The 26,578-nt window shown below is 40.5% G+C and overlaps 2 protein-coding genes across 4 annotated transcripts in view; one reads left to right on the top strand and one right to left on the bottom strand.

Annotated features, from left to right (window-relative positions):
- The window catches only part of PARP8 (poly(ADP-ribose) polymerase family member 8), a 172,765-nt gene extending 149,340 nt beyond the window's left edge, over positions 1–23,425 (bottom strand). Inside the window, exons 1-3 of one of the 3 annotated variants that reach the window (XM_032415219.1) lie at positions 23,222–23,425; positions 22,124–22,225; positions 21,132–21,186 (exon numbers count right to left, since the gene is read on the bottom strand). In XM_032415219.1, coding sequence (XP_032271110.1) covers positions 21,132–21,186; positions 22,124–22,214 — 146 coding nt within the window. In that variant the 5' untranslated portion in view covers positions 22,215–22,225; positions 23,222–23,425. Of the gene's footprint in view, positions 1–21,131; positions 21,187–22,123; positions 22,226–22,312; positions 22,418–23,221 lie in introns of those variants that run through there. The other 2 variants (XM_032415218.1, XM_032415221.1) reach the window with 2 other exon arrangements.
- A 201-nt stretch (positions 23,426–23,626) lies between these two features.
- The window catches only part of LOC116639080 (unconventional prefoldin RPB5 interactor-like), a 36,010-nt gene continuing 33,058 nt past the window's right edge, over positions 23,627–26,578 (top strand). The window contains 1 exon segment of the mRNA XM_032415189.1: positions 23,627–23,765. Within this exon segment, the coding sequence (XP_032271080.1) occupies positions 23,627–23,765 (139 nt within the window).

Below are 26,578 nucleotides of genomic sequence, written 5' to 3'. Positions count from 1 at the left end.
AAAAAAAAAGAAAACATATTTAGTCACTCATCATATATAAGTGGTTTTCTTTCAGTAAAGAATTTAAATGCTACTTGTTAAGAACTTGAAGCGTAAAGCTAGAATTAACTTCTAGGCTTTATATAAATAATAAGTGAGAACTCTCATAATTACATTTTATATAGAGGCAAGAATTATCTGATTTTTATTCCTATCATTATTGGTTGAAAGTATTAAAACATACTTTATGTCACATGTGTGTGTTTGAAATCACATCAGTAAGTTTAAATGAATTGTAGAACATTATCCAAAAGAATAAAATATTTACGCATCATCTCTACCATCTGCACGGAAATGTGGTGGTTCATTATGACATATTCTGGTCTATTTCCCGGGAAATCTCTATCTCCTGTGAAATCTCTTCTTATATAATGCATGCTCACCAGGGATTTTTGAAGTTGATGGCAAAAATACTGATATTGGTTACGGAAGTCAAATCCAGGAGTATATTTTGTGTTGCAGATGCTGGGTGTGTCAGACTAACCTATTCTCACATAGCACAGTACCACTTATTTGCTTAAGGTAAGTCCAACTGTTCCCTAGATTTTCCAAGGCCAAACAGAATAATAAGCTGTGAAATGAAAGTGGAAAAGCGCTCTCTCTCTCTCTCTCTCTCTCTCTCGTAGACTTTGGGTTTGTCACATCAACATCTATTCCCTTTTCTTAGAAATGTTCCTATTATTCATCACTATATCATATCTTCCTCAGGGTAGCTAATTTGGGGACAGCTAATTTTACCCCTAACTGTAGCAATGGGAATGGAATTTAGGCCTAAAATAATCAGCTTTTGAAAGCATTTCCCCTCTCTGGATATGGAAGAGGAAAAAGCACCAGAGTTGTCTGCAGCTGTCTTGCAATCCCATGAGAAAGGGATACTTGCCGACATGGAAGGCAAGAGTTGACCTTTGGAAAGAAACCAAGTTGTTGAAGACGTTGTTAAGCCCTAAACCAATCAATCCAGAAACCCAATTTACCACCCCATCTAGGGCTCAATAAACAAGAAAATCTTTTATTTAAGCCAATGTGAGTATTCTGTCATCAGCAAATAAAGGCAGCCTTACGTACACAGATTTCGAGACACAGAGCTCTCCTGCAGTTCTCCACGCTCTGAAAGAGTGCTGTGCATTCCAGAAATCCTGGCTTGCTTATCCCCATTCTCTAATCAACTAAAAACATGTTTAAACTAAATGCAAAGAGAATGATTAAGAATACCATAAAATCTGCATTTCTGAAAAAGGAGCACATAGATGACTAGTCTAGAGCAATTGCCATAAATGGAACAGCTGAAGCAACAGAAATGCTAAGATTTGATCTTCACTGGATGCAAGTACAACAAAACCACTAGTACCCCGACTGACCAGCAAGCACACCACCTACAGGGAGACCTCATCCCACACCCTGCTTCTGAGGAAGGAACAGGAGGCAGGAAGAGAATTATCTGCCATTTGTGACACTTACTGAACTCCTGGCTTTCAAAGGAGCCATACTGATACAATCATTTTTAAAAGTCCATGCTATAAAAATGAAGTAAAATGACTCCTAGAAGTCACTCCTGACACCGATTCACAAATAACATTAGGTCATCTTTAAATATGGTCATAAGGCTTCTGACAGGCTCATGCGACCTAAGTGGAAGTTGGATGCTGGTTCTCTGTCAAGACTACACTTAAGCACTTTATCATTTTTATGACATTATGTAAATTGAAGAGAAATTGAATATATGAATCTATATATAACTTTAGTTATCACTTGTTATTATTTTCAATCCAGCATTTTTTTAATGCATAATTTTCACGCTCAGCATTCTTACATCTTTACAGACTGTCATCTGAGACTACATGCCTAGCTATCATTTTATATAACCAGTCCAAAACATCAAAATATCTACGTTATTTGGCAGTGACAAAGGCTACTGATACCAGCACTTTTATTTTCCTTTTCCAAAAACACAAACCCAAATTGAGACATAATCACGGAGAGAAATGTTCCTCCTTTCTAGCCTAATTTAGGAGGTAAAGTCTTTATTTCTTTTCAAATCCAAAGGAGAGAATCAGGCACACATTATTAATTCATCTACTTTCACCTGCTCTGATTAAAATTAAAGATGAACATTTCAGGCTGGTGGTCAAAACTCTTCACTCATTATTCGGTGAACTTCAAGAACCAACCAGCTAAGAAGTCACCTAAGCTAAGAAACCTTCACCAGCCCCTTCGGAAAACAGCATGCATTCTTGTACTAGAACATCCTATCAGTGGTCATCGGAAAGGTCTTAAGTTCATGTCCCTGATAATTAAAATATTTTAATTCAAACTGTGGATTAATATATGCTTCTTTAATGCTAATTAAAGAATATAAATATTAGAAGCTCTCTTTTTTTAAAACCTCAACTGAGTAATATTTTCACAAGTAATAATATGGGGTTAAAATGACTCTCGACGTGCCATCTAAAATAAGACCATTGTGTCTTAAATGGAAGAAGGAACGTGTAGGGAGTTTATTTTGGTTTGCTATTATTACTTGTGTTTATTTTTTTAATAAGAGAAAGTAGTTCATATAACATTGATTATAGTTTAGGAAAAAACACGAAGTTATGCTGTGCATTTTTACAATAGAAGTTAGGAGTAGTTCTAAAATTAGAGAGGAAAAATGAATTTACAAAGTAAAAATATGTGTCAGTGATGTTAGTCAAAGATCAGCTAATGCTGAGATTGGCAATATTATATCCCTACACAGTTACTCACATTATAATGGGCATTTTTAAAATAAAATATGAACACACAATATAATGAGGGCAGAAGTCACCCTAATCATCCTCTTTGTACTCCCATTTAGAGCACCTGGTATAGTGTCTTCAGTATAATTGGTATTCAGCAAATATTTGGTAAATGAATGAATAAAGAATGAATGATGAGAAAATGATAAACAGCTCCTCCTCTCCCGGGAGTTCAATGCAGAGTTCAAGAGCTACTTTCTTTTAAATACAATTAATCCTTAATGTCCTTGTAAAATAGCCAAAGGGAAAATGTATTTACATTACATCTGAAATTGATGGAATCTACAGAGGGGTCAAAAATCTTTCTCAAAGTAAATAAAGCATTCACCCTCCAGCTAGGAACAGGGTATTTAAATCACTTCCTACGTGGATGGCTTTCAATCTGAGCCCCCACTGTAGCGACCACAAGAACTCTCCTCAACCTCTTCAGGAAAAATCCCTGGAACCCCAGAGTTCTGCTGCTTACCCGCCCCCCTACTGGTCACTGCTTTTCCAGTTCCTCTTCAGTCCCTCCCCCTCCTAATCCACAAATACTGGGACCAAGTCTTTTCCAGGTCAATCCTGATTTCTATCCTGCCTTCCCCAAATGTACTCACACTTATCAGACCATATGTTCTAATATGAGCTCGGGGAGGGGGGGGGGAAGCCATCACACTTGTATATGAGGTCACAGAAAAACCATTTACTAACATTTGAAAACACCATTATTATTCTATGTTCACCTCTGGTCCACAGTTAAGCAATTAGGATATAAATATATCCTATCTTCCTATTCATGAGGATACTACTTATGAATTGGAAGTCTGACACAACATTTATGTGACCTAATTTTGAAAATTTAAAATAGTATAAGGCCTCTAGGCTTAATTTTATAAGGGGAAGATTAAAGAGACACAAGCAAGCACAGATTTATCTCTCTGTGCTATGGGACACTGGCAATTTTTTCTAACTTAAAACATGTGATATTTAAAATGTCAAACTTCTACATTTCTGCAGTAACAAGGTGGTTATCACATTGAATAACATTTTCTGTACTTTCTCTCCAGTAAGTAGAATTAATATTAACACCTGAACTGAAAATGTTAAGTGACTATAAATAAGCCAAAATGATTTCATTAAAATTTAGCTTAGCAAATGTTACTTTCATATTCTTGGTGGTAACCCTTTCTATTCGTATTCGAAAGCAAGGAACAATTTATAAGCAAAGGAAGTGACATCAAATGTGAGCCGCACCCCAGTGTGTATTCAATTAAGCTCACCTCAGATCTAGGTTTCTCCACTCAGCCAAAGTGGATATTTGGGAAAACAAGTTTCTAATGGCATAGCCTTGACCCTACAGCAGTATCCCACCATCAATATGTTGCCATTTGCCACTATGACAAATGGTACTACGAGCAACATTTATTATACTGCTTTGTAAGCCAAAGCACTAAATCAGAGGATGAGAAATAAAAATAACCATAAAATTAAGCAGAGAAGAAAACAAAACATACAAAAAGGTTTTAAACCACCAAAATATGTCACAAGGCCATGTCCTTACATTCCCTCTGGAGTCCCTGGACAAAGTCTGTCCCATTTTAGACATGATTCTAACAAGCTTGGTTATTTGGTTTCCAATCACATCATATTACAAGCAAAGTGGAAAGAAGAATAGGGTGTGGAGAGACAGGACAGAGAGTGAGGGATTCAAAATTGGAAGGTTCCTTAACCAGGTCCTTAATAGCGACCACTGAATTAGTTAATTAGTTCCCCTTTAATGACCAAACTAAATAGTTTGCTTGTCCACTCAGGCCTTCTCCTCACAGGCGCCAAAGAACTTCAGGTTGAAAGAAACTGTTGTTCTCATTCTTGAGGCTCCTCTAGAACTTAAAATCCAAGACTTTTATTTTGGGTTAAATGCTTCCCAACTAGTTGACACTGGAATTAAATTTTATACGAAGTTCTTAAACAATGTAAAGCTGTTAAGAATGATGCATCTGTAAACTTTTTACTGTAGATTATCAAAGAGGAATGTTCACTATCACTTTTTTCCAGCTTCCCAAAGCTAATCCCTCTCATTTTAAGTAGACAAGAAATAAAAGAAGCTTAAGAATCACTATCCACATCCAGGATGATTAAATGTCTTTTGCCTCATTGATCAGTGACCCAACAGACCTTCAAGAATGGAAGAACTGGATTCAGAGCCAAACACACTTAATTTTAAACCAAAAAAAAAAAAAAAAAAAAGCCTGTAGATATTGGGAAAACAAATTTCAATTGCTCAATTGTATTTTACTGAAACATTTTTTTAAATAAAACAAGAAATAGTTAAGAGGCATTCTTGTCTTCTAAGATTTTAAGAAAAAGTAATTTTCTAAAGGGATCAGAAATGCTTATGAGTCTTCTATTATACCTATGGTAACATTCTTTTTAGTTGGAACTAAACCTCACTTATGTCCTATTATTAGGGAAATTATCTACAAAAATTAACTATTAAGAACACAAGGTCTATCTTTTGAATTCATGAAAAAAGATAAAATTCAGCATTTTATAAAATTTCAACCACCTGCAAGATTTTTAATACACTTAAGTTATTCACAGACCTTTTCAATCAAGTAGGGTAAAAAATAATTTCTGCTTGGGGCACCTGGGTGGCTCAGTCCTTAAGCGTCTGCCTTCGGCTCAGGTCGTGATCCTGGGGTCCTGGGATCGAGCCCCGCATCGGGCTCCCTGCTCCGCGGGAAGCCTGCTTCTCCCTCTCTCACTTCCCCTGCTTGTGTTCCCTCTCTCACTGTGTCTCTCTCTGTCAAATAAATAAATAAAATCTTTAAAAAATAATAATAATAATAATAATTTCTGCTTGTTTGTTTGAATAGCAATAGACTGTTTTTATGAAAACCCAGGCCTGCCCTTAGGTTGTAACAACATATACAGAGCTAATGGACCTGTGCCAAATATTATCAAGATTTTAGTTTTTTTATTTAAATCTGATTTTATAATTCTGTCCTCTTACCTCATGGCTTCCAACGTTACTGAGAGGCTACCCCTTAAAGCAGGGCAGCCTGAGTTTCTGGCACAGGGAAGGCACAGGAAAGTGAAGCATACTTCTTTTTCTTTAAAGATTTATTTATTTAAGAGAGAGGGATACACTCACGCGAGCCTGTGCGGGGGATCACGACCTGAGCAGAAACCAAGAGTCAGACGCTTAACCGACTGCGCCACCCAGGTGCCCCCAAGTGAAGCATACTTTATGAGACAGTGATGTTTTTCTTTACTGAGTGTATGGAATCAATGCACTTAAGCAAATTTGGTTGCGGGGGGGAAACATGGGGGAAATCAATTCATTTATCTGTCAGGTAGTATTTCCTTAAAAATAATAGATCTCCCCCAGATTTTAATTATAATAATCGTTGCTCCACAAAAATCATAAACAGACTTGCACACAGACAGACATGCAGATATAGAGGGGATGGAGGAACAATATGAACACAGGTGGCTTACAAATCTCTATGCTCATCCACCCTTGTGTTTTCCACCTTACTTGTTGTAGCAACTCCAACAGCCCTGAAAGTTGCTGGGAAACAAGATAAAACACCAGAAGCTTACAGAGACCAGGTAGGGTGTGAGAAGTGGAGGGTAGGCAGCTATTAAAGTAAGAGTAAAGGGCAGGGATCCAGGGCAGGGATCCAGGGCAAGGAAGAAGGCAGAAGTGGCAAGCCTATGTAAATACCCAGTCCCAAAATACCTTCTCCCACAGAATCTGGAGAGTTTTCCCGTTACAACACTGCTTAAAATTAATTTAAATTATCAACCAGATACTTTAATTAGAAATGTAGATGTTGAGGCAATCCAGGCTATCAGTGTGCATAAAGTTGTTCCAGCCACCTTTTCCTTCCAATAGCTTCTCTATCCTGTCCACGGAGTAAATGAGAAATTTGCTTGGGACAAAAACGTGAGGGTAATTTAGAAGCAAGAACTGGGATTTACCCATCTCATATTAGTTGTTCAGTGAGCCTTTGTCCCTTTATTTCATGATTACAAAATTCATGTTTTTTTCCTTATGTACACAAACACAGACATATCAAAAGAAACCTGTTACCTAACTGCTGGGCAGGAGGAAGTTGTGACATTTATTGGCCAGCGTCAGCAAAAGTTTTGAAAGTGCGAGCTCGGCCCTCAACAGACGAGTTCATTTCATGGTCACCCTGGGCCACCTGCCCTGGGGCCACCATTTGCCTCTCCGGTAAAGCTATGATGCAGCCCTGAAATTAAATTTTTTTCCCCTATAAAAACAACAACAACAACAGAAAAAGTTTTCTCCCTACAGAGTAGGTTTTGACACGTCGGACCACACAACAGAAGTCAGCAGGTACTTCACGTGTATCAGAATATACCCAGCTGGACTTCCCTGGGATCAGGGAGGCTGGGGCCAGGGGAAAGAGCTGCAAGAGAAGGGCTCTTGTGGGGGCCCCACAACACATTTACACTGCCTTTCCAAAGAAACCACTTAATTTAATATTACACAACTCAGTTAAAGAAAGGGGGAAAAATACAAGGGCAAGCAAATAAGGAATCTAAACAATAACCTAAACTATTTCAAATTAAATAAAAAATCCTAATTATTCTAAAATTATAGGTGAAGATCAGGACCTCAGACCTGTGGAGAGGAAAAGCATTATTACTGAATGCTGTGCTGACCTGATGATAGCCAAAAGTGAGTCTGGAGAATCTTTAGATTCTAAAACTGATAAAAGTTTAGACTTGGGACTTTGTGACACTGGAAAAAAAAAAAACAAAAAAAACCCACAGGCAGTTACATGAATGAACACATGCTATGCTATTTTGGGGGGGGGGGGGAAGAGCATGCAATTACTTGAATAAACACATGCTACTGCCATTTTTTTAACTTTCATGTACATTTAATGTAGTTTTTATTAGAAATTATTATTCAATGATAGTGGAGAAATGGAGGAAATTTTATTATTTCCAGACCAGACAGGGCAGTTGTCCTACCAAAAAAGGGGAACAATTTTTTTGTTTTCCTTATTCTGCCTGCTTATGAGGTCCCGACTGCAGGAATTGGAATTGGGCTAGTGCTATAAATAATGACATCAGATGTTGCCTTCTCTGTCAGGCCTGAGCTGGACACCGTATGTGCAGGGAAGGGTTAATGCAGGCCTTGGTTGCTCAAACCCTGCACATTCCCAAGAAAGGCCTGTCCTCAAGACTGGCCCTGGGCGAGTTCCCAGGAAATGAGCTCTGAGCCCTTAGAATATTCTGCCTGATAAAAGTGTTTTTGTATGCCCTAAGCCTTAGGTCATGCAATACCGGTGTGCTCAGACAGTTTATACTAACAAGCGTGATGTATGGTGAACACATGTTTTTGCTCTGGGAAGCTGGGGTCTGAACAGCCGAGGTCAGTTGTAAAGGTGCAGCATGCCTTTGTGACCGATCCCTAATAAAAACCCTGGACACCAAGGCTCAGGTGGGCTTCCCTGATTGGCAACACTTTGCCTGTGTTGTCACACATCATTGCTGGGAAAATTAAGTGTGTCCACATGACTCTACTGATAAGACACTTGCAAACCTGTGCCTGATTTCTCCTGGACTTTGCCCAATGAGCCTGTGCCCTTTGTTGATTTTATTCTGTACCCTTTTGCTATAATAAACTATAACTATAAACTATCACAGGACTTCAGAGTGTAACAGCTTTCCGAGTCCTGTGACTCCTTCTAGCAAACCACTGAGCCTGAGAGTAGTCTTCAGGACCCCCTTCCAAGTGCATTATCAAGTTCAATCCGAAAAACCTTGCAAAATTACTACCATTTCAGAGATGATAAAGTCAAGATTTTTCAAAGAGGTTAAGCCACTTGGTTGTTTAAAAAGAAACCGAATCAATCTGTCCATTCTGTTATACTGCACTGTAACGTTATGGGTCACAAAGAATTTTTTAAAATAATCTTATAACTCAACTAACAATGGACAAATTTCCTTTGGAAAATATAAAATGCAATTTCATAAACCCTGAAAAATACTTAGACTACAATTAATAAGTAAACACAATCCAAATTAAAGTTGGACTTATAAGAATTTTATGTATAAGAATTATGGATGTCTGGGGTGGTTCTAAAGGCCATAATCAGATGTTGTTTCACCTAAAAGGTGTCCCTCGTCTGCTTACTCCTCCAGCCCACAAAAATTTTCCACTGTAATTCAATTCTCAAAACCTCCTGTCTTTGAGCACTGCGTGTCTGTGCATGATCTGTGCGTGTTGGGAGTTGGGGGGTGGGGTGGTTAGGAAGAAAGAAATAGGTATATTATTATTTTCTTCATGTCTGCAAATGTAGTTTAGAAGGTTATCTTTGCATGTTTAGGAAAAAAACTTAAAATGCATTGCAATTTCGATGTTTGCAGGTATGTGCATATCAATGCGTGTGTGTGCAGGCATGTATCATGTATGAAAGACACACAACAGCATACACATTTCAAATATGCTTTGTGTTTATGCTCAGCATTCAGCCACAGAAGTATCTGAGAGCACCAACTCCTACTTGATTTTATTTGAGAAGTGTACTGGCATTATGTATTATTGTGGGGACTAAAAAATCAGCAGGCATGGGATTTCTGTAATAATTATTAATATTTCTTGAAATATTCTTGTTTAGTATAGTTTTATAATCTATATTTGGAAAACACTGATAGAAAATCTAATTTAAAATGGTGATTTTTTTTCTCTATGGAATTAGCTACATACTAAATCTGTAATATAGGCTATTCATTTTAGTTTTGTGCCAAGGCACTTTTATTTAATAAAAATAAATAGCTAGTTTTATATTTTCCTAATTCAAATTTATATGCCTGTGTTAAGTAAAAAAGAAATTCTTAAACTTCTCTAGATCAGAGTCCTTATTTAGAAGTTGAAAAAGTCTTGGCAAGCACCTGCCTTTCTTGTCTATTTTTTTAATAGACTTTAATTTTTAGAGTAGTTTGGAGATCACAGCAAAACTGAGCAGAATGTACAGGGATTTTCCATCTACCCTCTATTCCACATGTGCAGAGCCTGCCCCGTGATCAACATCCCCCATCAGAGTGGTACTTTGTTATTAATGATGAACCCACAGAGACACATCATTATCACCAAGAGTCCATAGTTTACCCTAGGGTTCACTCTTGGCGTTATACATTCTATGAATTTGTAAAAATGTATGACACTTACGCACCATTATAGTACCATACTATATAGCATATAGAATAGAATAGTATATAGTACAGAACAGCTTCACTGTCCTGAAAATCCTCTGTTCCACCTCTTTGTTCCTTCCTCTCCTGTAACCCCTGGCAACAGCCGATCTTGTCACTGTCTCCATACTTGTGCCTTTTCCAGAGTGTCATATAGTTGGAATCATTCAGTCTGTAGCCTTTGAGACTGGACTCGTTCATGTAGTCATAGGAATTCTTTCCCCCATGTCTTTCCAAGGCTTGATAGCTCATTCCCTTTTAGTGCTTGAATAATATTCCATTGTCTGTATGTATCACAGGTGACTTATCCATTCACCAACTGAAAGACATCTTGGTTGCTTCCAGGTTTTGGCAGCTTTGAATAAAGCTGCTATAAACATCCATGTGCAGGTTTTGTGTAAACCTAAGTTTTCAACTCCTTTGGGTGGATACAGAGGAGTGTGATTGCTGTACAGTACGGCAACAGTATGTTTAGTTTTTGTAAGAAACTGCCAAACTTTGTCTTCTGAGTGGCTGTACCAGTTTGCACTCCCACCTGCAAAGAACCAGAGCTCCTGTTGCTCCACATCCTCGCCAACATCTGGTGTCCTCAATGTTCTGGACTTTGGCCACTCCCATAGGTACGTAGTGGTAAGCACATGTATTTTCATTTAAAAGTGCATCTGAAATGTAACATTTCACAGAATGTACCCCCAAAAGACTAGAAACATCACACTTCTGTTTTAAAAAACCTTTTGTGAAACTACTGCCCTAAGTGGATTTTTCCCTGCCAATTACCTACAGCTGGCAAGGATTTTGTGTATGTTGGGACACCGAGAATTGAGGACACTGGGAATTTTACATTAATGACATAGGAAGTCAACACAGAAAGCTCACATTAAATCAAACTGAGGGTGGGGGTAAGAGAAATGGGTGAAGGGGATCAAAAGGTATAAACTTCCAGTTACAATTAAGTCATGGGGATATAATGTACAACACAGTGATTATAGTTAATAATACCATACTGCGTATTTGAAAGTTGAGAAGAGAGTGGATCTTCAAAGTCCTCACCACAAGGAAAAAAATGTGACTATGTGTGGTGACAGATCTTAATTAGACTTATTGTGCTGATCATTTCACGATATATACAAATATCAAATCATTATATTGTACATCTGAAACAAATATTATATGTCAATTACACCTCATTTAGAAAAGAAAATCAAACTAGTATGATTTCATTTTTTTTAAAGATTTGTTTATTTATTTGAGAAAGAGAGAGAGCATGTGCATACACACATACAAGTGGGGGGAGGGCCAGAGGGAGAGAATCTTCAAGCAGACACCCTGCTGAGCACGGAGCCCCACGCAGGGCTCGATCAATCGACCCATGAGATCACGACCTGAGCCAAAACCAAGAGTCAGACTGTTAACCAACTAACCCCCAAACTAGTATGGTTTTTAAAAAACTAAGTTTAAAATCTTTCTTGCTCCAAATTTTATCATTTGGGCATCAAATGCAGCCAAGAATATGCAATTCTCATATTAATTGAAACTCACTTAAATCACCATTCTAAGCTGGTTTTCCCATAAGGATGGACTGCTCCAAAAAGAAACAGGAGAGAATTTGGCTCACAGTGAATTATTCAAACTTTTTCTTAGTTAACTAAAAATGAATCTGGCCATTCACTAGAGAAATCATATCAAATTCTGTGGTGATAATAAAGTAATGACTGCTTTGCAGCTAGAGGGCCTTTTTTTTTTTTTTTGCATATCGAGCTGTGGTGCATTTTAATAAGAAATGATGACTGCATCAGCTTTTACCCATAAAGCAGATCTTTACATTCTGCTCAGGTCTTCCACATTCCAGTAGCTAAGACTTTGTTCTTAAGATCACTGACACAGATACAGACAGACTGACAAACGTATCATCACAATCATGAATTCACTCACTTAAGATTTTGCACACTGATTTCAAAATGAAAAACCCAGAATTTACTAGATTTTCAGTATGTGTGGGGTTCCGGTGGTTTCCCTAAATCACAAAAGCTATGGAGTGTTCATATAGGTAGGAACAGGTCTGCTGTTAACATGAATCATTTTCAATATATACATGACACTGTGTCCACAGCACTGCGCCTGGAAGCACCAGTTTCATTCTCCATTCATGTGTTACCAAAAGTAGCATGTGGCTTCCTGAAGTGTAATGACTGACACTGCCTAAAAAAAAAAAAAAAAAGAGTTTGCTTCCTGACTCATGTTGAAAAAATTCTGAGAAATATTTTAAAACTCCTTCAGTAAATTTCTCAGTTGGTGACTAGCAGGAAAATACATAAAATAAATGCCCTCATTGATTTCTAGATGTAATTTATTAAAAAAAAAAAAGAAACATGTAGATAAATTCCATATTTCCCTCACACAAATTTTTCCAAAAGTATATACTCCATCAGATTGCTCACTAAGAAGCCCTACTGCAGTCAAAGTGACAGAATTTAAGAGGACATAATGAGTACTTCTGCTACACAAAATCATTATCTCTAACCCTTCCTTATGAGGCCGACTTCTAATCCTGTACCAAAGTGGGCCCTGCTAACTTCAAGGCTTTGATGAAGAATGGTTGAAAGCTCTTATCATAAATGGATTCAACACAAATGATGACAAAGTGAGAGACCCAGAGAAATAAATCCTCACGTAGAAAAGTCAGTCGCATGAAATGTCAAATGCCTTTAACCAAAGCTTTCCTGGTCATAAAGCACGTTCTATAAAAATTACTGAAAGTGAATTCTTCAGGGCTCAATTGCGAATCGGCAATTTCTATTTCTACTATACTGCTGTTTACTCAAAAACTATTTTTAATGAGTAAGACTCAGAGTTTGCCAAAGTGTTTTCCACAAAACAACTTTCTCAAGATGTTCCAGATCTGTAATCAAGTAAGTCTGAGAAACCCTGAATACTTCATTCACCTCTTGGATATGCATAATGTACACTAGTATGTAAAAAGCTCCAAAAAGCCAACCATTAGAAATGTTTAATATTGTTTAACTAAGCATTTCCCAGACATATTTGGCCACATACCTAACACCTAATTAAATAGTTTGGGAAATGCTATCCCACAATGTAAGAAAAATATTACTCTCATTTAAGAAATAGGAGGAAATTCTTATCATATTCTAGGCACTCTGCTAGGAACCAGAATTCTAGTCTTTAAACAGAGTACTGATTTTTTTGTGACTTCTTTTTATTTGACTTACATTTTCTCTTTTACACAGCTCTGTCCTTAATAGCATTTTTGCTTGTTTTCCAATTTTGTCTGAACTTTATTCTTCATAGGTGTGAAAGCCTAACAAATATAGTTATATTAGTCTCTGGCTCCATTCTATAGAGTAAATATTCTATAAGTGATTCTTAGATAACAACCTATACATGTTTTTTGGACAAAACAATGATGAAAATCCAAATAACTACAACACTTCTGAGTTGGTTGAGAAATCCTAAGAACACTTTCAGGCCATCAGTATGATCTTTTCAATCTATATTTCAGAATGTTCAGAAAAAAACCATCTTGGGGAAAGTCAGTTAGCAGCTAGCTTTCTGCTCATTTCTGAACAGGGAAAATTGATCTGACTGCACAAAGGTATTCCCTTTTAAATTTAATGTTGTGCTTTGGCATCCTCCATTAATACCAACAAGGTATCAGCCATAAACTGGGATGTCACCGATATGCAAAAGAACTACACCCAAAACTTGTTGTCATTATTCTGTAATGGATTGGGAACAATCTATTTATATTCTTATCCCATCCTCCTCAGATTTCACTGTCTTCTCATTCTCAGTCTGTTCTACTCATGATCTTACTCTATCCTCTTCTTGAGCATAAATACGTCATAAATGTTCACAGAAATGCCACTAGTGGTTAAAGAAAAGATTAAATGAACTGGCATCTGTGATAATAAAAATCATAATCTCGATATCCAAACCTGTGTCATTATGTGACACAGAAACTACCAGTCAATAAACCTTGAACACCTGTGGATGCTTAATGCACTAAATATAAACTGCCGTTGAATGGAGAGACCCAGGTCAATAAACGGACAGTGGAAGCCTCAGAAGTACATACAACTGGATGGGCAAGGTGGTTCTAGAAAGCCAAGGATGGGGGTTTCAATTTGATAGGGAGGAAACCGTGGTTGCATTTGAAGGCTTCTGAGCAGAAAAATGCTATGGTAAAATTCATAATTAAAAGAGTTCAGGTATCGGGGCGCCTGGGTGGCTCAGTCGTTAAGCATCTGCCTTAGTTCAGCTCAGGTCGTGATTCCAGGTTCCTGGGATCGAGCCCCGCGTCGAGCTCCCTGCTCAGAAGCCTACTTCTCCCTCTCCCACTCCCCCTGCTTATGTTCCTCTCTCGCTGTGTCTCTCTCTGTCAAATAAATAAATAAAATCTTTAAAAAAAAAAGAGTTCAGGTATCAATGAACTGGATGGGTGAGGAGCTGTTAGGCAAGAATTTTAAAACACTGGGTTAAAGTGACTGACCTAAGTCAAGGTGATCAGGGCCTGGGCCAAATGTTGACACTGTGAGGGATGAAGATGCCCACAATGATTTCAAAGAAAGAGCCACTGAAGCCTCGAAAGAAATGAAGAAGGTGGGATACACGAAACCTGAGACAGATTCCTCCTGAGTGGCTCAGATGATGTGACACCAGGGAAAGGCTGGGAAGAGAAGCTTCCTTTAACGAGGAAGTGATGGGTTGTTCTGATATGCTGGGTTGAAGTGTCCAGCATTTAAGTGAGGCACCTGGACAGAAAACCTAAATTATGTCCCAATGAAATAGGAGTGACAAGCCTTATTAATAAAAGCATATTTCTTATTAGTCTTCCCTGGGGGTACATGGAAAACGGAATTTCAAAAATGTAGCGAGTGAAAAGAGAAAGATGACATGCCAGTAACTTAACCATTCCATACTGAGTCAGTGGCATCTGTCTTAAAGCAAGATTTATCTACCATAGCACAATCTATCCAAAAGCAAATCTGTACAGAGAATTACAAAATATTTTTAGGACTGATAAATGCTCTCTTGCATGTATTTTTCAAACTGCTGCCGAGAGAAATGGTGGGGAATTTAAATGGGTCGGCCCAATATTTGTGTAAGGATTCCACAGCCAACGTACATAATTTTCTCACTATCAATGCTCAGCCCTGGGCTCAGGCATTTCCCTTGCCAGCCAGCAGAATTTTCAGTACGGCCCCTGGCGGGCATCCTACCAAGCAATCCCTCCCCAACCTCAAACATTCCCAGCCATCCTAGTCATGCCAGTTCAACCAATGCCCCTTAAACCTTACATAAACATCGACTCACACTGCAACATATCCCTACTCTGCTTAATAACTGTAAGCTATTTAAATCACCCAAGCCTCAGTTTCTTTAACTATAAAATGTAAAATAGCTAACAAAATACCTACTTGTCTATGCCACAAACATAGGATGTGAGGCAGGCAAAAGGCATGCAGAGACCATGCCCAATAATTACAAGTAAGAGGTATTATCTTAATCCATGAAATAAATGGACTTTAAATATTTTACTATATAAGTCTCAATAAAGTTATAGTTATGTTAAATTGGTGGTTATTTTAGGTCAGTGGTTTTTAAATTCATTTAACAATGAAATCTTCTTCAAAAAAATTTGTACAGAAAAGAGCCAGAGCAGCTATAATTTACAAAGGGATACGAAAGCTCAGATCTCACTCACTCATTCAGCTTCCTTCAAACTCCCTTCCACCAGGCACCCCAGCTTCCAACGTAGGTTCCCAGGGCTCCAAGGAAAAGACTTTTTAAAAAAAAAAATCATTATTTTGGATAATAATTGATACAGTATAAAATTGAGAAGCAAGTCCCCATTGCCAAGAGGAACATGCTAATTTCTGATTTTAAAAAATGATCATTCTTTTCCTTATGACATCTTAAGAAGCACTTGATGGTTTCAAAATAATTGCATATTTCAAGATTTCTAGAATGAGTATGTAATTTTTTCACAATGAAAACTGATTAATGTTTTTGAGATGCTCTTTTTCTACTTCACCACTCTCTCAATGCCCCCATTCCTGCATCCACATACACTTCTCCTTTCAAAGAAAGTCAAAACAAATGCACTTTAGTAATCAAGTAGATTGCCTCTCTCCATGGCATCCCATGAGCAAGGAATTAAACACTGGGAGCCCAGGTGGATTAGGGCCCTCAGAAAATTTGTTCACCAGAGTGCTACTGATTTTTTAAACTGAATTAAATACTTTTAGAGTCCAAACTCTCTAGTGTGTCACAGTCCCCATTAACTCCCTCATAATGTTGAGCAACTGCGTTATCTTTCTGTCTTCTAAAAGCATTTGAGCACGCCACAGGGCTTATAACTTGGCTGGGCAACTTCTGGATTCTGAAGAAATTCTATTGCAAGTGACATTACCAGATTTGGGGCTTTTTGAAGTATTTGACTATTTCTATACCTGACCATTTAGTTAGGAAATTGCTTCTCACCTGCCAGAAGACCTTTTAGCATTTGTTTAATAATTGAATCAACATCTACTTATCCAAAAAACATATTGTACTAGGCAGGGAGCTAGGGGCTAGGGAAACTGCAATGAACAGGACAGACCCTGCCTCCAAGAAGCTCAAGGTCAGACAGATGATCAAGTAAACAGGTGCTAACAATACAATGTGACAACATGGTTTTAGAAATACCTAAAAGGATAATACAGGGAAGGGGATGCCAAGAAAGGCTCCTCCGAGGGGAATTTGCCTTAGCAAAGATCCAACAATGAAGGCCTCCCAGGGTTGAAATGGGGGAGGGTGGGGAGGACAAGGTGTAGATGGGTGTTCTGCAGCATGTGCAAAGGCCCAGGAAAAAGAAGAGATAGCATGTGACTTGAGGGACTGTGGACGCTATTGTTAGTGTTACATGTAATGCTCCAAAACAGTTATGTGAACAGAATATCCTGGGGGGGGGGGGCACATACTTCAAAAGATGCCACTCTACCCGTGACCACGTGAAAAGTGTCTATTCCTACAATAAAAAGCGTACACCTATAGGGAATTCTGAACATTCTGCCAGATATTAAGTTTCTAATGTATTAATAATTTCTAATATAAAAGTTAGATTTCTTATCATGCAGTCACACTCCTTGATTGGAAAACTCTCAATTTAATAAACATTTCTTTATTCTCATATCCTTTCTAAAGGGAAGACATTGTTATATTCTTGGGTGAAAAAACATTGAGGTCTCAAAAGAGTATAATACAATCCCTGGATGCATATATTTTATATGCATATAGACACATAAAAATTCTGAAGGAATAAATTCTAACACATTAATAGAAATGAAAAAATCATGTGTTCTTATTTTTTTGGCTTATCTCTTTAACAAAAAATTTTTTTACAATAAACACTTTTTATTTGTGTATTTTTAAAACCTCTGTTATATCCTCACAATACACTTTCCCTACTGGAAGCTCACAATCAGGGAATCCAGCAGGGGCCTATGGCCAGGCCCAACGTGCTCACCTCGCTCAGTCCTTGTCTTTGCGGACCACTGGCACCAGAGACTCAGCCTGCTCTCCCAGCCCTAGTTACTGTCACTACTCACTTCCTCCCTTCTGTTTCTTCCACCACTAACTGCAAGACTGACTGCAAACGAGATGAAGAACCAGAATCCCAAACCTTTGTGGTCTTAGGGATTTTACTATCAATCAATAAGGGAGAAAGGAGGCAGAAGATCACAAGCATGACAAGTACAGGGAAGGAATGACTTTTGCATAAACTTCCAAATTGTCTACAGTTGAGGCCAGACATCAGCACGCCCCTGAAATTGGAAACAGCACTGCGTTGGTGCCCATGGCAGGCCCTGAACCACTGATGGTTTTGAAGTTATTCCAAGAAGTCCAGGAATCAGGGCACCTGGGTGGCTCAGTTGGTTAAGCGACTGCCTGCAGCGCAGGTCATGATCCTGACAACCCAGGATCGAGTCCCGCATCGAGCTCCCTGCTCAGCAGGGAGTCTGCTTCACCCTCTGACCCTTCCCCCTCTCATGTGCTCTCTCTCTCTCTCTCTCTCTCATTCTCGCTCTCTCAAATAAATAAAAAAATAAAATCTTAAAAAAAAAAAAAAGAAGAAGTCCAGGAATCAGAGGTGTGTTACAAAGACCATTGCTAGAATAAATTAATCTAGCTGTATATATAGCACAAATTTTTAAGCATTGCAGATGGATTAATAATCAGATTCATAACATTTAACACCTCTTTCTCATTATTTCTCAGTCGAAAGACACTAAAACTATCACTCTCCTATCAGTATCTGCATGATCCTTTAATGTTCAAGTGTCTCCATGTTCAAAGAGGCTGAGAACACGAGTGTAGAGGAATGAGCACAGGTCTCGAGAGGGTGACAGGACAGGGTGTACATGGTAGCTTCTTCAATGAACTGAGTAAATTTCAGCATCGTTCTTAAACTCTCTGAGCTCAGTTTGTACGTCCAAAAGTGAGGATATAATGATTACATGAAACTTCTCTTTAGGGAAAACTAACTGAACTCAGTCTCCCAGCTGACCATCCGCTCCCCCCTTATTCCTCACCTAAGGTCCACCAAGACAGCAGAACAGCAAATGTTAACAAGCCCTTCAACCTCCAAATGAAAGGTCAATTTACCAGGCCACTGGCCAGCCCTGACACAATCGCCTCTTGGCATTTCCTCTTACACACAGAAACATAAAAAAATGTATGTGTAAAAAAAATTCACCAAGTTATTTCTTTTTTTGAATAGTAACACGTAAGGTCAACCTTTGCCTTTAGAACAAAGTGTAACTTGTTCTTAGAAAGCGTGAGAAAGAAAAAATGGTTTACTAAGTTTTATCTACAACCCGAATTGAAAATTATCCTTAAATATGTTCTCAGTGGTTTATATGAAACGATAGTTAAATATAATTCAAGATAATCCCGTACTATCTCTCCTTAAGATTCCCACCTCCTTTAATGGTGAAGTAAGTCTAGTTTACCGGAAATGACACTATTAATGGACTATTATAAGTTAATAAGCACTTTCAATAAAAACAGCAGGATTTTTTAAAATTTTAAATGCCCAATTTTAAATGCCACAATGAGAAATACATAATAAATATGAGATTCTAATATAGTTAATGAAAACAATGCATTTTTATCTTCAGGAAAAAAAAAGTCTTCTCTGCCATTAGCTATAAGTGCATAAAGGGATTATCATTAAAGGGATTATTATCATGATTATACTAAAACAACCTATATATCATTTTGTAGAACAAGCTTTTAGGGAGACAAAGCAATCACAGAACAGTCCGTTAAAGTCTTCTTTAGTAGATATACAAGTCCCAGGTATTTAAATCAGAGACAAAAGAAAATACTATCCCTTAATAGGATTACATAGAAAATGAAACATCTCTTACTTTAAGAGCAACCATGGTGCTTGTTCCTACAGTGAAAACCGATGTTATCTGAATCAGTTAATTATTCATCCCAACCCCCCGGCCTTGCTCCTGAGGCATTCATACCTTCTCCACCTCTTGCTGTGTTAACACCAGTTCAATAATTTGCTGATAAAGAATCTTACTGCTGCATCTAACAGATCTTAGAGATTAAGTGTGTGGCTCACTCCCTCATTGTACAGATAAGTAAACTGAGCCCAAAAGAACTCAAGTATCTTATTGAAAATAAACTAGTTAGTTGAAAAACCTACCCAGAGCGTTCTCCAGGCCACACCTCTCACTGGGTAAACCACAGTAACTGTTAAGCCGACTACTCAAGCAGCTATCTACCTGATTGCATGGAGAATGTTTTCAATGGGCCGCATGGCATATTTTAACTGTTAAAATAATCCAAAAGGATATTAGTCATACACCAACCTCCTTTGGATAGTAAGTGTAGGAGCAGCATTAATTTAGCTGAATCTCCTCTAAGTTACTCTTTTTATTCATAACTACAAGGATGATAGTACCACAGTAAATTACCAAGTACTGTAATTTTATTCTTTCCCAATAAGTATATGTTATATGTGCTATGTTCTCAACTAGTAAATCAAATCAATATACCAATCCTGAGGCTTAGGCTGTACATATGGGAAATGTGATAACTGTTTTAATTAAAGCTTTTTTGAGATATAGATTGCAGCACAGATCCCAAGCATTTTAAAGATTCACATTAATTCCAATCTCTTAAAAAATGTATTTACAGAGGAAAGCTTCTTTTGCAATTTATATGTTCATAAATGTTTCCATTAAGCTAAGCGATATTTTGGAATGTGGTCAAATGATATTAAATGTCAAGTCCTAACAGCAAGGATAAATCTCTGACAGTTCTCGTATGCGGCCACCGCTCTTTTAAACCAGTGTCCCCAAAGGGCTAAAAGGGAGAAAATCCTAACTTAACAAGTGAAGATGGCAAGGCATATTTTAAAAGCTACCTTTCATTTTCACTCTACTTCCTAAATACAAAATTGGATTTGGACTTTTTCACACTGTTAACAATTTGGTATTAATATATGCATCTGTCATACCTCCCCCTCAAGAGAGAAGTTATACACTCCAGCTACATATAACTTCCAAATCCTTTCCAAAACTAAATGCGAAAACCAAAATACCGCTCCTTAAAAAAAAAAAAAAGGTATGGAGAATTGGCAGACTGCATATTTATATCAACCTTCGGAAAACATGGAAACACGCAGCCCCAACTCACCAGGAAAATTATTACTTGTGTGCAAACTAGTTTGTGACATCTTCTATCTTTTATGCATTTCACTTCATACCCAGTATTCCGGTTCTGCACCCGCTCGAATCTATCAACCCCCAAACGTCTCAAGAGCAAGCTACTACAGTATATCAGCTTTAACATGAACAGTGCAAGAGTTCTGCTCATTGCCTGTGGCGTGATCTCAGAAACACTTGAAGCAAACATATTTATGTCCCCTCTTATTTAAAACGGGGGGACCTCGAGCCTGGGATGTGGCGAAAGGACAGCAACAAGAGAAAAAAAAATACCCAAACACGGAACATGCTAAGAACAAAGGAAACACAAGCCTGTGAACAGGAAATGAAGCAACTCTATACACACAAATACCTTTTGGGGCCGCCAACGTAGGTGAAAGTAAAGGTGGAATCTGAGTATCTGAAATCTGAAACGGAAAAGTCCTGTTAAAAGCTACCCCTCGAGTGGGTTTTTCACCTTGGTCATGACTTGGGCCCCCTATTTAGTGGAACCAAGGGAAGGCCTGGCGGGCTGGAGACCGCGAGGTCCCCTCTCCGCGCCACGCAGGAGGGGATGCTGCGCACCCCGGGCCGGGTGCCGCGGGAGGCCGCCCCCCGCAACAAGTGCCGGGTGCCATGGCAACGGCGGGAATTTCCCGGTCGGGGTGGCCGGAAGCGGCCCCCGCCGAGCTCGCGGCTGAGAAAGCAAAACCCGATCCTTCTCCCCGGGGAGCAAAATGGACGAAAGGCGACCCCCAGGCATGGGAGCAGGGCGCCTCGGGAACCCCGGGAATCCCTTGTCTTTCCGGGGCAACGCATTGCCAGTCGGAGGGGACTAACGGGAGCTGAAGGCGCGGAGATCCGGCCAGCGCTGCCCCCCCGGGGGCATCGGCGCCGGGCGCAGCCGGCCGGCGCAACGTAGCGCAGCGCAGCGGGCTCCATTGCCGGCCGCCGCCGCTCAGCCCATTGCGCAAACCCGCAGGTCCTCCCCGCCCGGCTCGGCCGCAGCTCCTGAAAGCCCGGAGGCGGGCTGGGACGCTCGGGGCATCCACAGGGGGATAAAAAGAGCACGCACGGCACCTCCGCCTAGACCCCTGCTCGGGCCACCGTGGTTCAGCCCCCAGAGCTGGTGGCCGCCCCAGACTGGTGGGGGGGAGGGGAGTAGGGGAGAGGCTGGCGCCCCCTCCCCCTTTTGGCTCCCGCTCCCGCTGCAGCAGCTGTTGCCAAATGAACCCCGGAATGGGGACGTGCAACCCACCCCCAGCCCGAGCCACACACGTCGCGATCAGAGACCTGGGAAGGGGGCGGCGGGCGGTCAGGGGAAGCTGGCGCTGGGTGCGAGGCTCCGGAAAGGCGAGAACTCACCTGCAAACAGGCAGTCCTTCTCGGCTCTGGACTTCTGGATCACGACGTCGATATCCTTCTGAATTCGCTCTTGCCTTGAACACATCCCCATTAAATAAATCCCTGGAAAAGAAGCAGCCGCTATTTCCACCCCACCCCACCCCCCTCGCACGCTTCCAGCTTTCGTAAATATTCAGTTAAAAATGAAACCTCTGGCCGAGGCAGGGGCTGAAGGCGAAGTGGTTTCGGAAGTGATCCTGGGTGAAAGAGGAGGAGGTGGTGGAGGAGGAGGGGGGGGGGAGGTCGGCTTTGCATTCCCAGATGTGACCGCCCAGCTGCTGCTCGCCACTGCTGGATTCCAATTTCCTCCCCTCCTGACAATGGATGGTGATGACACCGAGTCTCACTTTCTCCCTCCCCCGCCCGGACCAACGGCCGTGGGGGGCCAAGGGTGCTGGAGACGGCCGGAGAGCGATCACCGGCGGGGCGGCGGGCGCCGGCGAGGGGCGAGCCCCGCTCCGCCTCACGCGCGCACACCCCTCGCGGCCCGCACGCCGGCCTTCCACACCCGCGCACACTCGCGCCCGCGGGCGGCGGCGGCCGTGCGGAGGCTGCTGCAGCGCCGCCCGCTGCAGACCCTCCCGCGCCCAGTCACCGGGTCCCGGCCGCCGGGGTGTGAATAGTATCCGCCATCCCGGGCGCAGGCTGGGTGTCCCCGCCCCGGCCGCCGCTCGCGCCAGGGGCTGAGTGGGAATGTAGGTAGTGAAGACTCCCCGGGGCTCCCAGCCTGCCCCCCCTTCCACCACTTTTATGAATTCGACTCCACTTTCGGAAGGGATTATGAGTCATATGGAAAACCCAAACCAGAGCGGCTGGGAGCGGGGGAAGGGAAAAGAAAAATCTTTAAAAATTGAAAATAAATAAAACGAACAAATCTTTCCTTGTTGCCACATCAGGCAAGATGGAAAAAGCCTTGAAATGACTCCAGACAGACACCCTCCCGTGCCCTCAACTGCCACAGTCTTTTTCTCCCAGGTGGAAGTAGTTCAGTCCCTTCGGGACACCTGGTAGGAAATGCAGCCCCTTTTCAGGGACCTCCTCTTACTTCCAAAGACTCACCGGTTCTTCCCTCCTAGGTATTTCCGTCCATAAAAAATTGGCAGAATCAAGGAACCCGTGCCAGGGTCTCCCTAGAAGATGGATATCTGTTTGGCTTGTTTTAAAAAGCCGCTCCTTTGCCAGTCAGTCAAGGGGAAGCTCCGACGATCCTGCTGTCTTGTTTAGAAGTGAGGTAGTGCTCTGATCCTCACTTCCTGTTCTGCCTAAGGACACCTCAGGGCTGAGGTACCCGTCCTGCCTCTATATTGCCATATGCCCTAGGACAGGCCTCCAATGGCACTTCTCTTGTTGTTTTTTCCTCCACTGAGGAGGCTTCCCTGAGCAGACCATGTCTCATCTGGTTCTGCGTTCCCAGTGCCTGGTGCAGTGCCTGAAAAATAGCAGGCAGGTCTGAATGTTGGCTGAATGCACGAATGGTGGTGCCTTGCAGCTTCAATTCTGTATGCCTACCACAGTCTTAGTCAACTTCCTTATCAGCAGAAGTACCCAAGAGTTGTCAAACTGGCTCAGACCCTGAATCGGTCCAGTCTGGATTCTGATATGGGCAACATGATGTGTAGGAGAATTAGAAATGATTGTCATCCCTGACAGAGTCGTAAGATTCCATAGAGATAAATGCAATGAGAAATCATATGTTCCAACCCCTTTATCTTGCAGGAAAGAAAACATGAAATGATTTGTCGTACAGCCTTGAACACAGCACATTCGTTGTGAATTATAAGAGGAAACACTCTGCCTTAAGAAGACCACTGCCGTCTCTGTTGTCAAAGTTACAATACAGTACATTTTCTGCTCAGACCTCTTCTGAAACATCTTTAGGGGTAGGGCCAAGGTGTGCAGCCCCCTTGGCAACCAAAAGCACATCCTTCTGTTCCACCGAGCACAGAGTATCATGTGTATGTCCCTCCATCCTTCTGTGCTCCAACTTCTCTAAAATGCTTAAAATCTAACAGCTCCCCCAAACTTACTTGATGGTTGTCTCTCTATCCAGGAGCCTCGCATTCTCAAAGTAGAACCCGTACTACAAATAAATTTCAAATAGTTTTAAACCTACCTGATGTTATTCGTCTGGAACACCTCTTGGTTTACTACTCCCTTCATAAAATAGGCCTTCTTGTGATTTGTCCTATATTTGATTTTTTTCTTTCAAGCTTCACAGGCTGCCCTGTTTTTGTTAAACAAAACTGACCTCACTCCGTTCATGCCCTTAAGGTGTGATATATTTAAATATTTTTAAATGTTAAGGGATAAGATTTAAAAAAAAGAAAAAAAACCCCTTTCTCTCTAGTATGCATTTTTGCAAGATAAGTTTCTCTAATAGAAACTATACCAAGGCATCAGTGTTCCATGCTAGATCCTTACGGCATGATGCTTTCAAAGTCAGCCCACAGCCAGTATCCCATTTACCTTACCTCTTATTTAAACATTTAGATTATTTTGCGGTGATTAAAAACTATATGCACGTTTGAAATGAGGAAGTCTTATCCGTGCCTTAACCACTCCTGTGCACACACACACTCACATGCATTCAGGAACACGGCACATAGTAGGCCTTTAATCAGTTTGTTAACGAAACAAAAATCATTCACAATGAGGGACAACTCTGGCAGTATGCTATAGGAAATTCAAGATAGTAAGTAATCGATACATTGGATGATTGGGTCTAGTCAAAAAAAAGTCCCACCAGTTTAGAAAAAATGATCCCAAGCCAACAAATAAAATTTCTTAGAGGAAAAATGTAAATTCTTCACCTCTGCTGAAAGCCCCAGCTGCAGAAGTATAAGGCAATGGAAATGTGGCAATAAGTTCAATGGGTATGCTGTAGTTATTAATAACCCACACGTGTCCAGAGCTTATTAGAGCAGCCTGGTATTGCTCTAAATGCTTTACATATATTAACTCATTTCATATTCATAATAATCCTCTACGGTAGCTGTTACTATAATTCTTCACATTTTACAAAAGAAGAAACTGAGGCACAAGGGGAATAATTAACTTACCTAAGGTGGGACATAGACTGCAATGAACTTTTTCCTGTCTCCAAAACTTTCAGCAGTTGAACTGAACTTTGTGGAAAATAAATGTTCAGAAGTCTCACTTCAGAGCGAACTGGCCTCACCAATGGCAGCAGGCCAGGAGTTAAGCCAACAAGAAGCCCTATAATGGATTCTGAAGCAGGCCTGGAGCCTATGGGCTCTCAAAATAGCCTCTCCTGGTGGCAGCGATCTTTCCCTTTCTTGCATTGAACTTCCTTTCCCAAATGAATCTCAGTCCTCTGTAAAGTCTTAAGAAAGGGAAAAGCCTGACCTCTCTTATTTCTTGGGAATTAAAAGGACAGGAGGCAGGATTTGCAAAGAAAACACCCCCCTCTCCCAAATGCATGATGCTGTCCTCGGTAGCAAATCCCCGTGGGAATGCCCAGCAGCCTTGGTCAGCTGTGGAAACAGCACTGTGACAATTTGCTCTTGAGGTAGAATCAGAGTGAAAGAGGGAGAGGGTGAGCATGAGGGATTACTATGGGAAGAGATCACCAAGAGACTTTCAGCTTGGGTGAGGATGTGGGATTTTATCTGGGAGAAATGGGAAGCCACTCAAAGGAAGGTGATCTCAAAACTCTTTTCAACAATTAGATTTATAAGACCTTCTTGCAGTGGCTCTGTAATGGAAAGAAATCCATAAAGTTCAAAATGCCTCCTAGGCCCAACTGGCCCCCCCTTAAAAAAAGTGGATTTGGACAATTCTTTCTGCTGGTAGTATTGTTTTGGGAGAAACTAATCCTGTTATCCTGACTTCATTCGGTAGGTCTAGCCATCAAAGTATGAACAAAGCAAAGTCACCCTTGAATAAACTTGACAAAATGGAAGACAATTTTAGGTGGTTTGGTGTGAAATTCGTCCCAATTTTGTCCTTAGTATATCCCCTAACTAAAGTCAAATTGAGCAGCACATCGGTCATACTGAGGTTTTATGCCCTTTCTAGCAACCTTAAGACACTTAAAATACCAAAGCTATAACATGAAACCTGAACTACTCTTTCTAGTTCCAAGCTTCTCTTTAACTTAGTCGCATTTGTCTCTCAATAAGCTTTAATTCCCATTTCTACCAAGAAGCGTCCTTGGGGGCACCTGGGTGGCTCAGTTGGTTAAGCGTCTGCTGTTGGCTCAGGTCATGATCTCAGGGTCCTGGGATCCAGCCCCACATGGGGCTCCCTACTCAGCGGGGAGTCTGTTTCTCCCTCTGCCCCTCCTCCCACTCATTCTCTCAATCTCTCTCTCTGAAAGAAAGAAAGAGAGAGAGAGAAAGAAAGAAAGAAAGAAAGAAAGAAAGAAAGAAAGAAAGAAAGAAAGAAAGAAAGAAA

This window comes from Phoca vitulina, unplaced genomic scaffold (genome assembly GCF_004348235.1).
Source record: "Phoca vitulina isolate PV1807 unplaced genomic scaffold, GSC_HSeal_1.0 scaffold17, whole genome shotgun sequence".
Lineage (NCBI taxonomy): Eukaryota > Metazoa > Chordata > Mammalia > Carnivora > Phocidae > Phoca > Phoca vitulina.
This window is presented reverse-complemented; position numbering and strand designations above follow the sequence as displayed.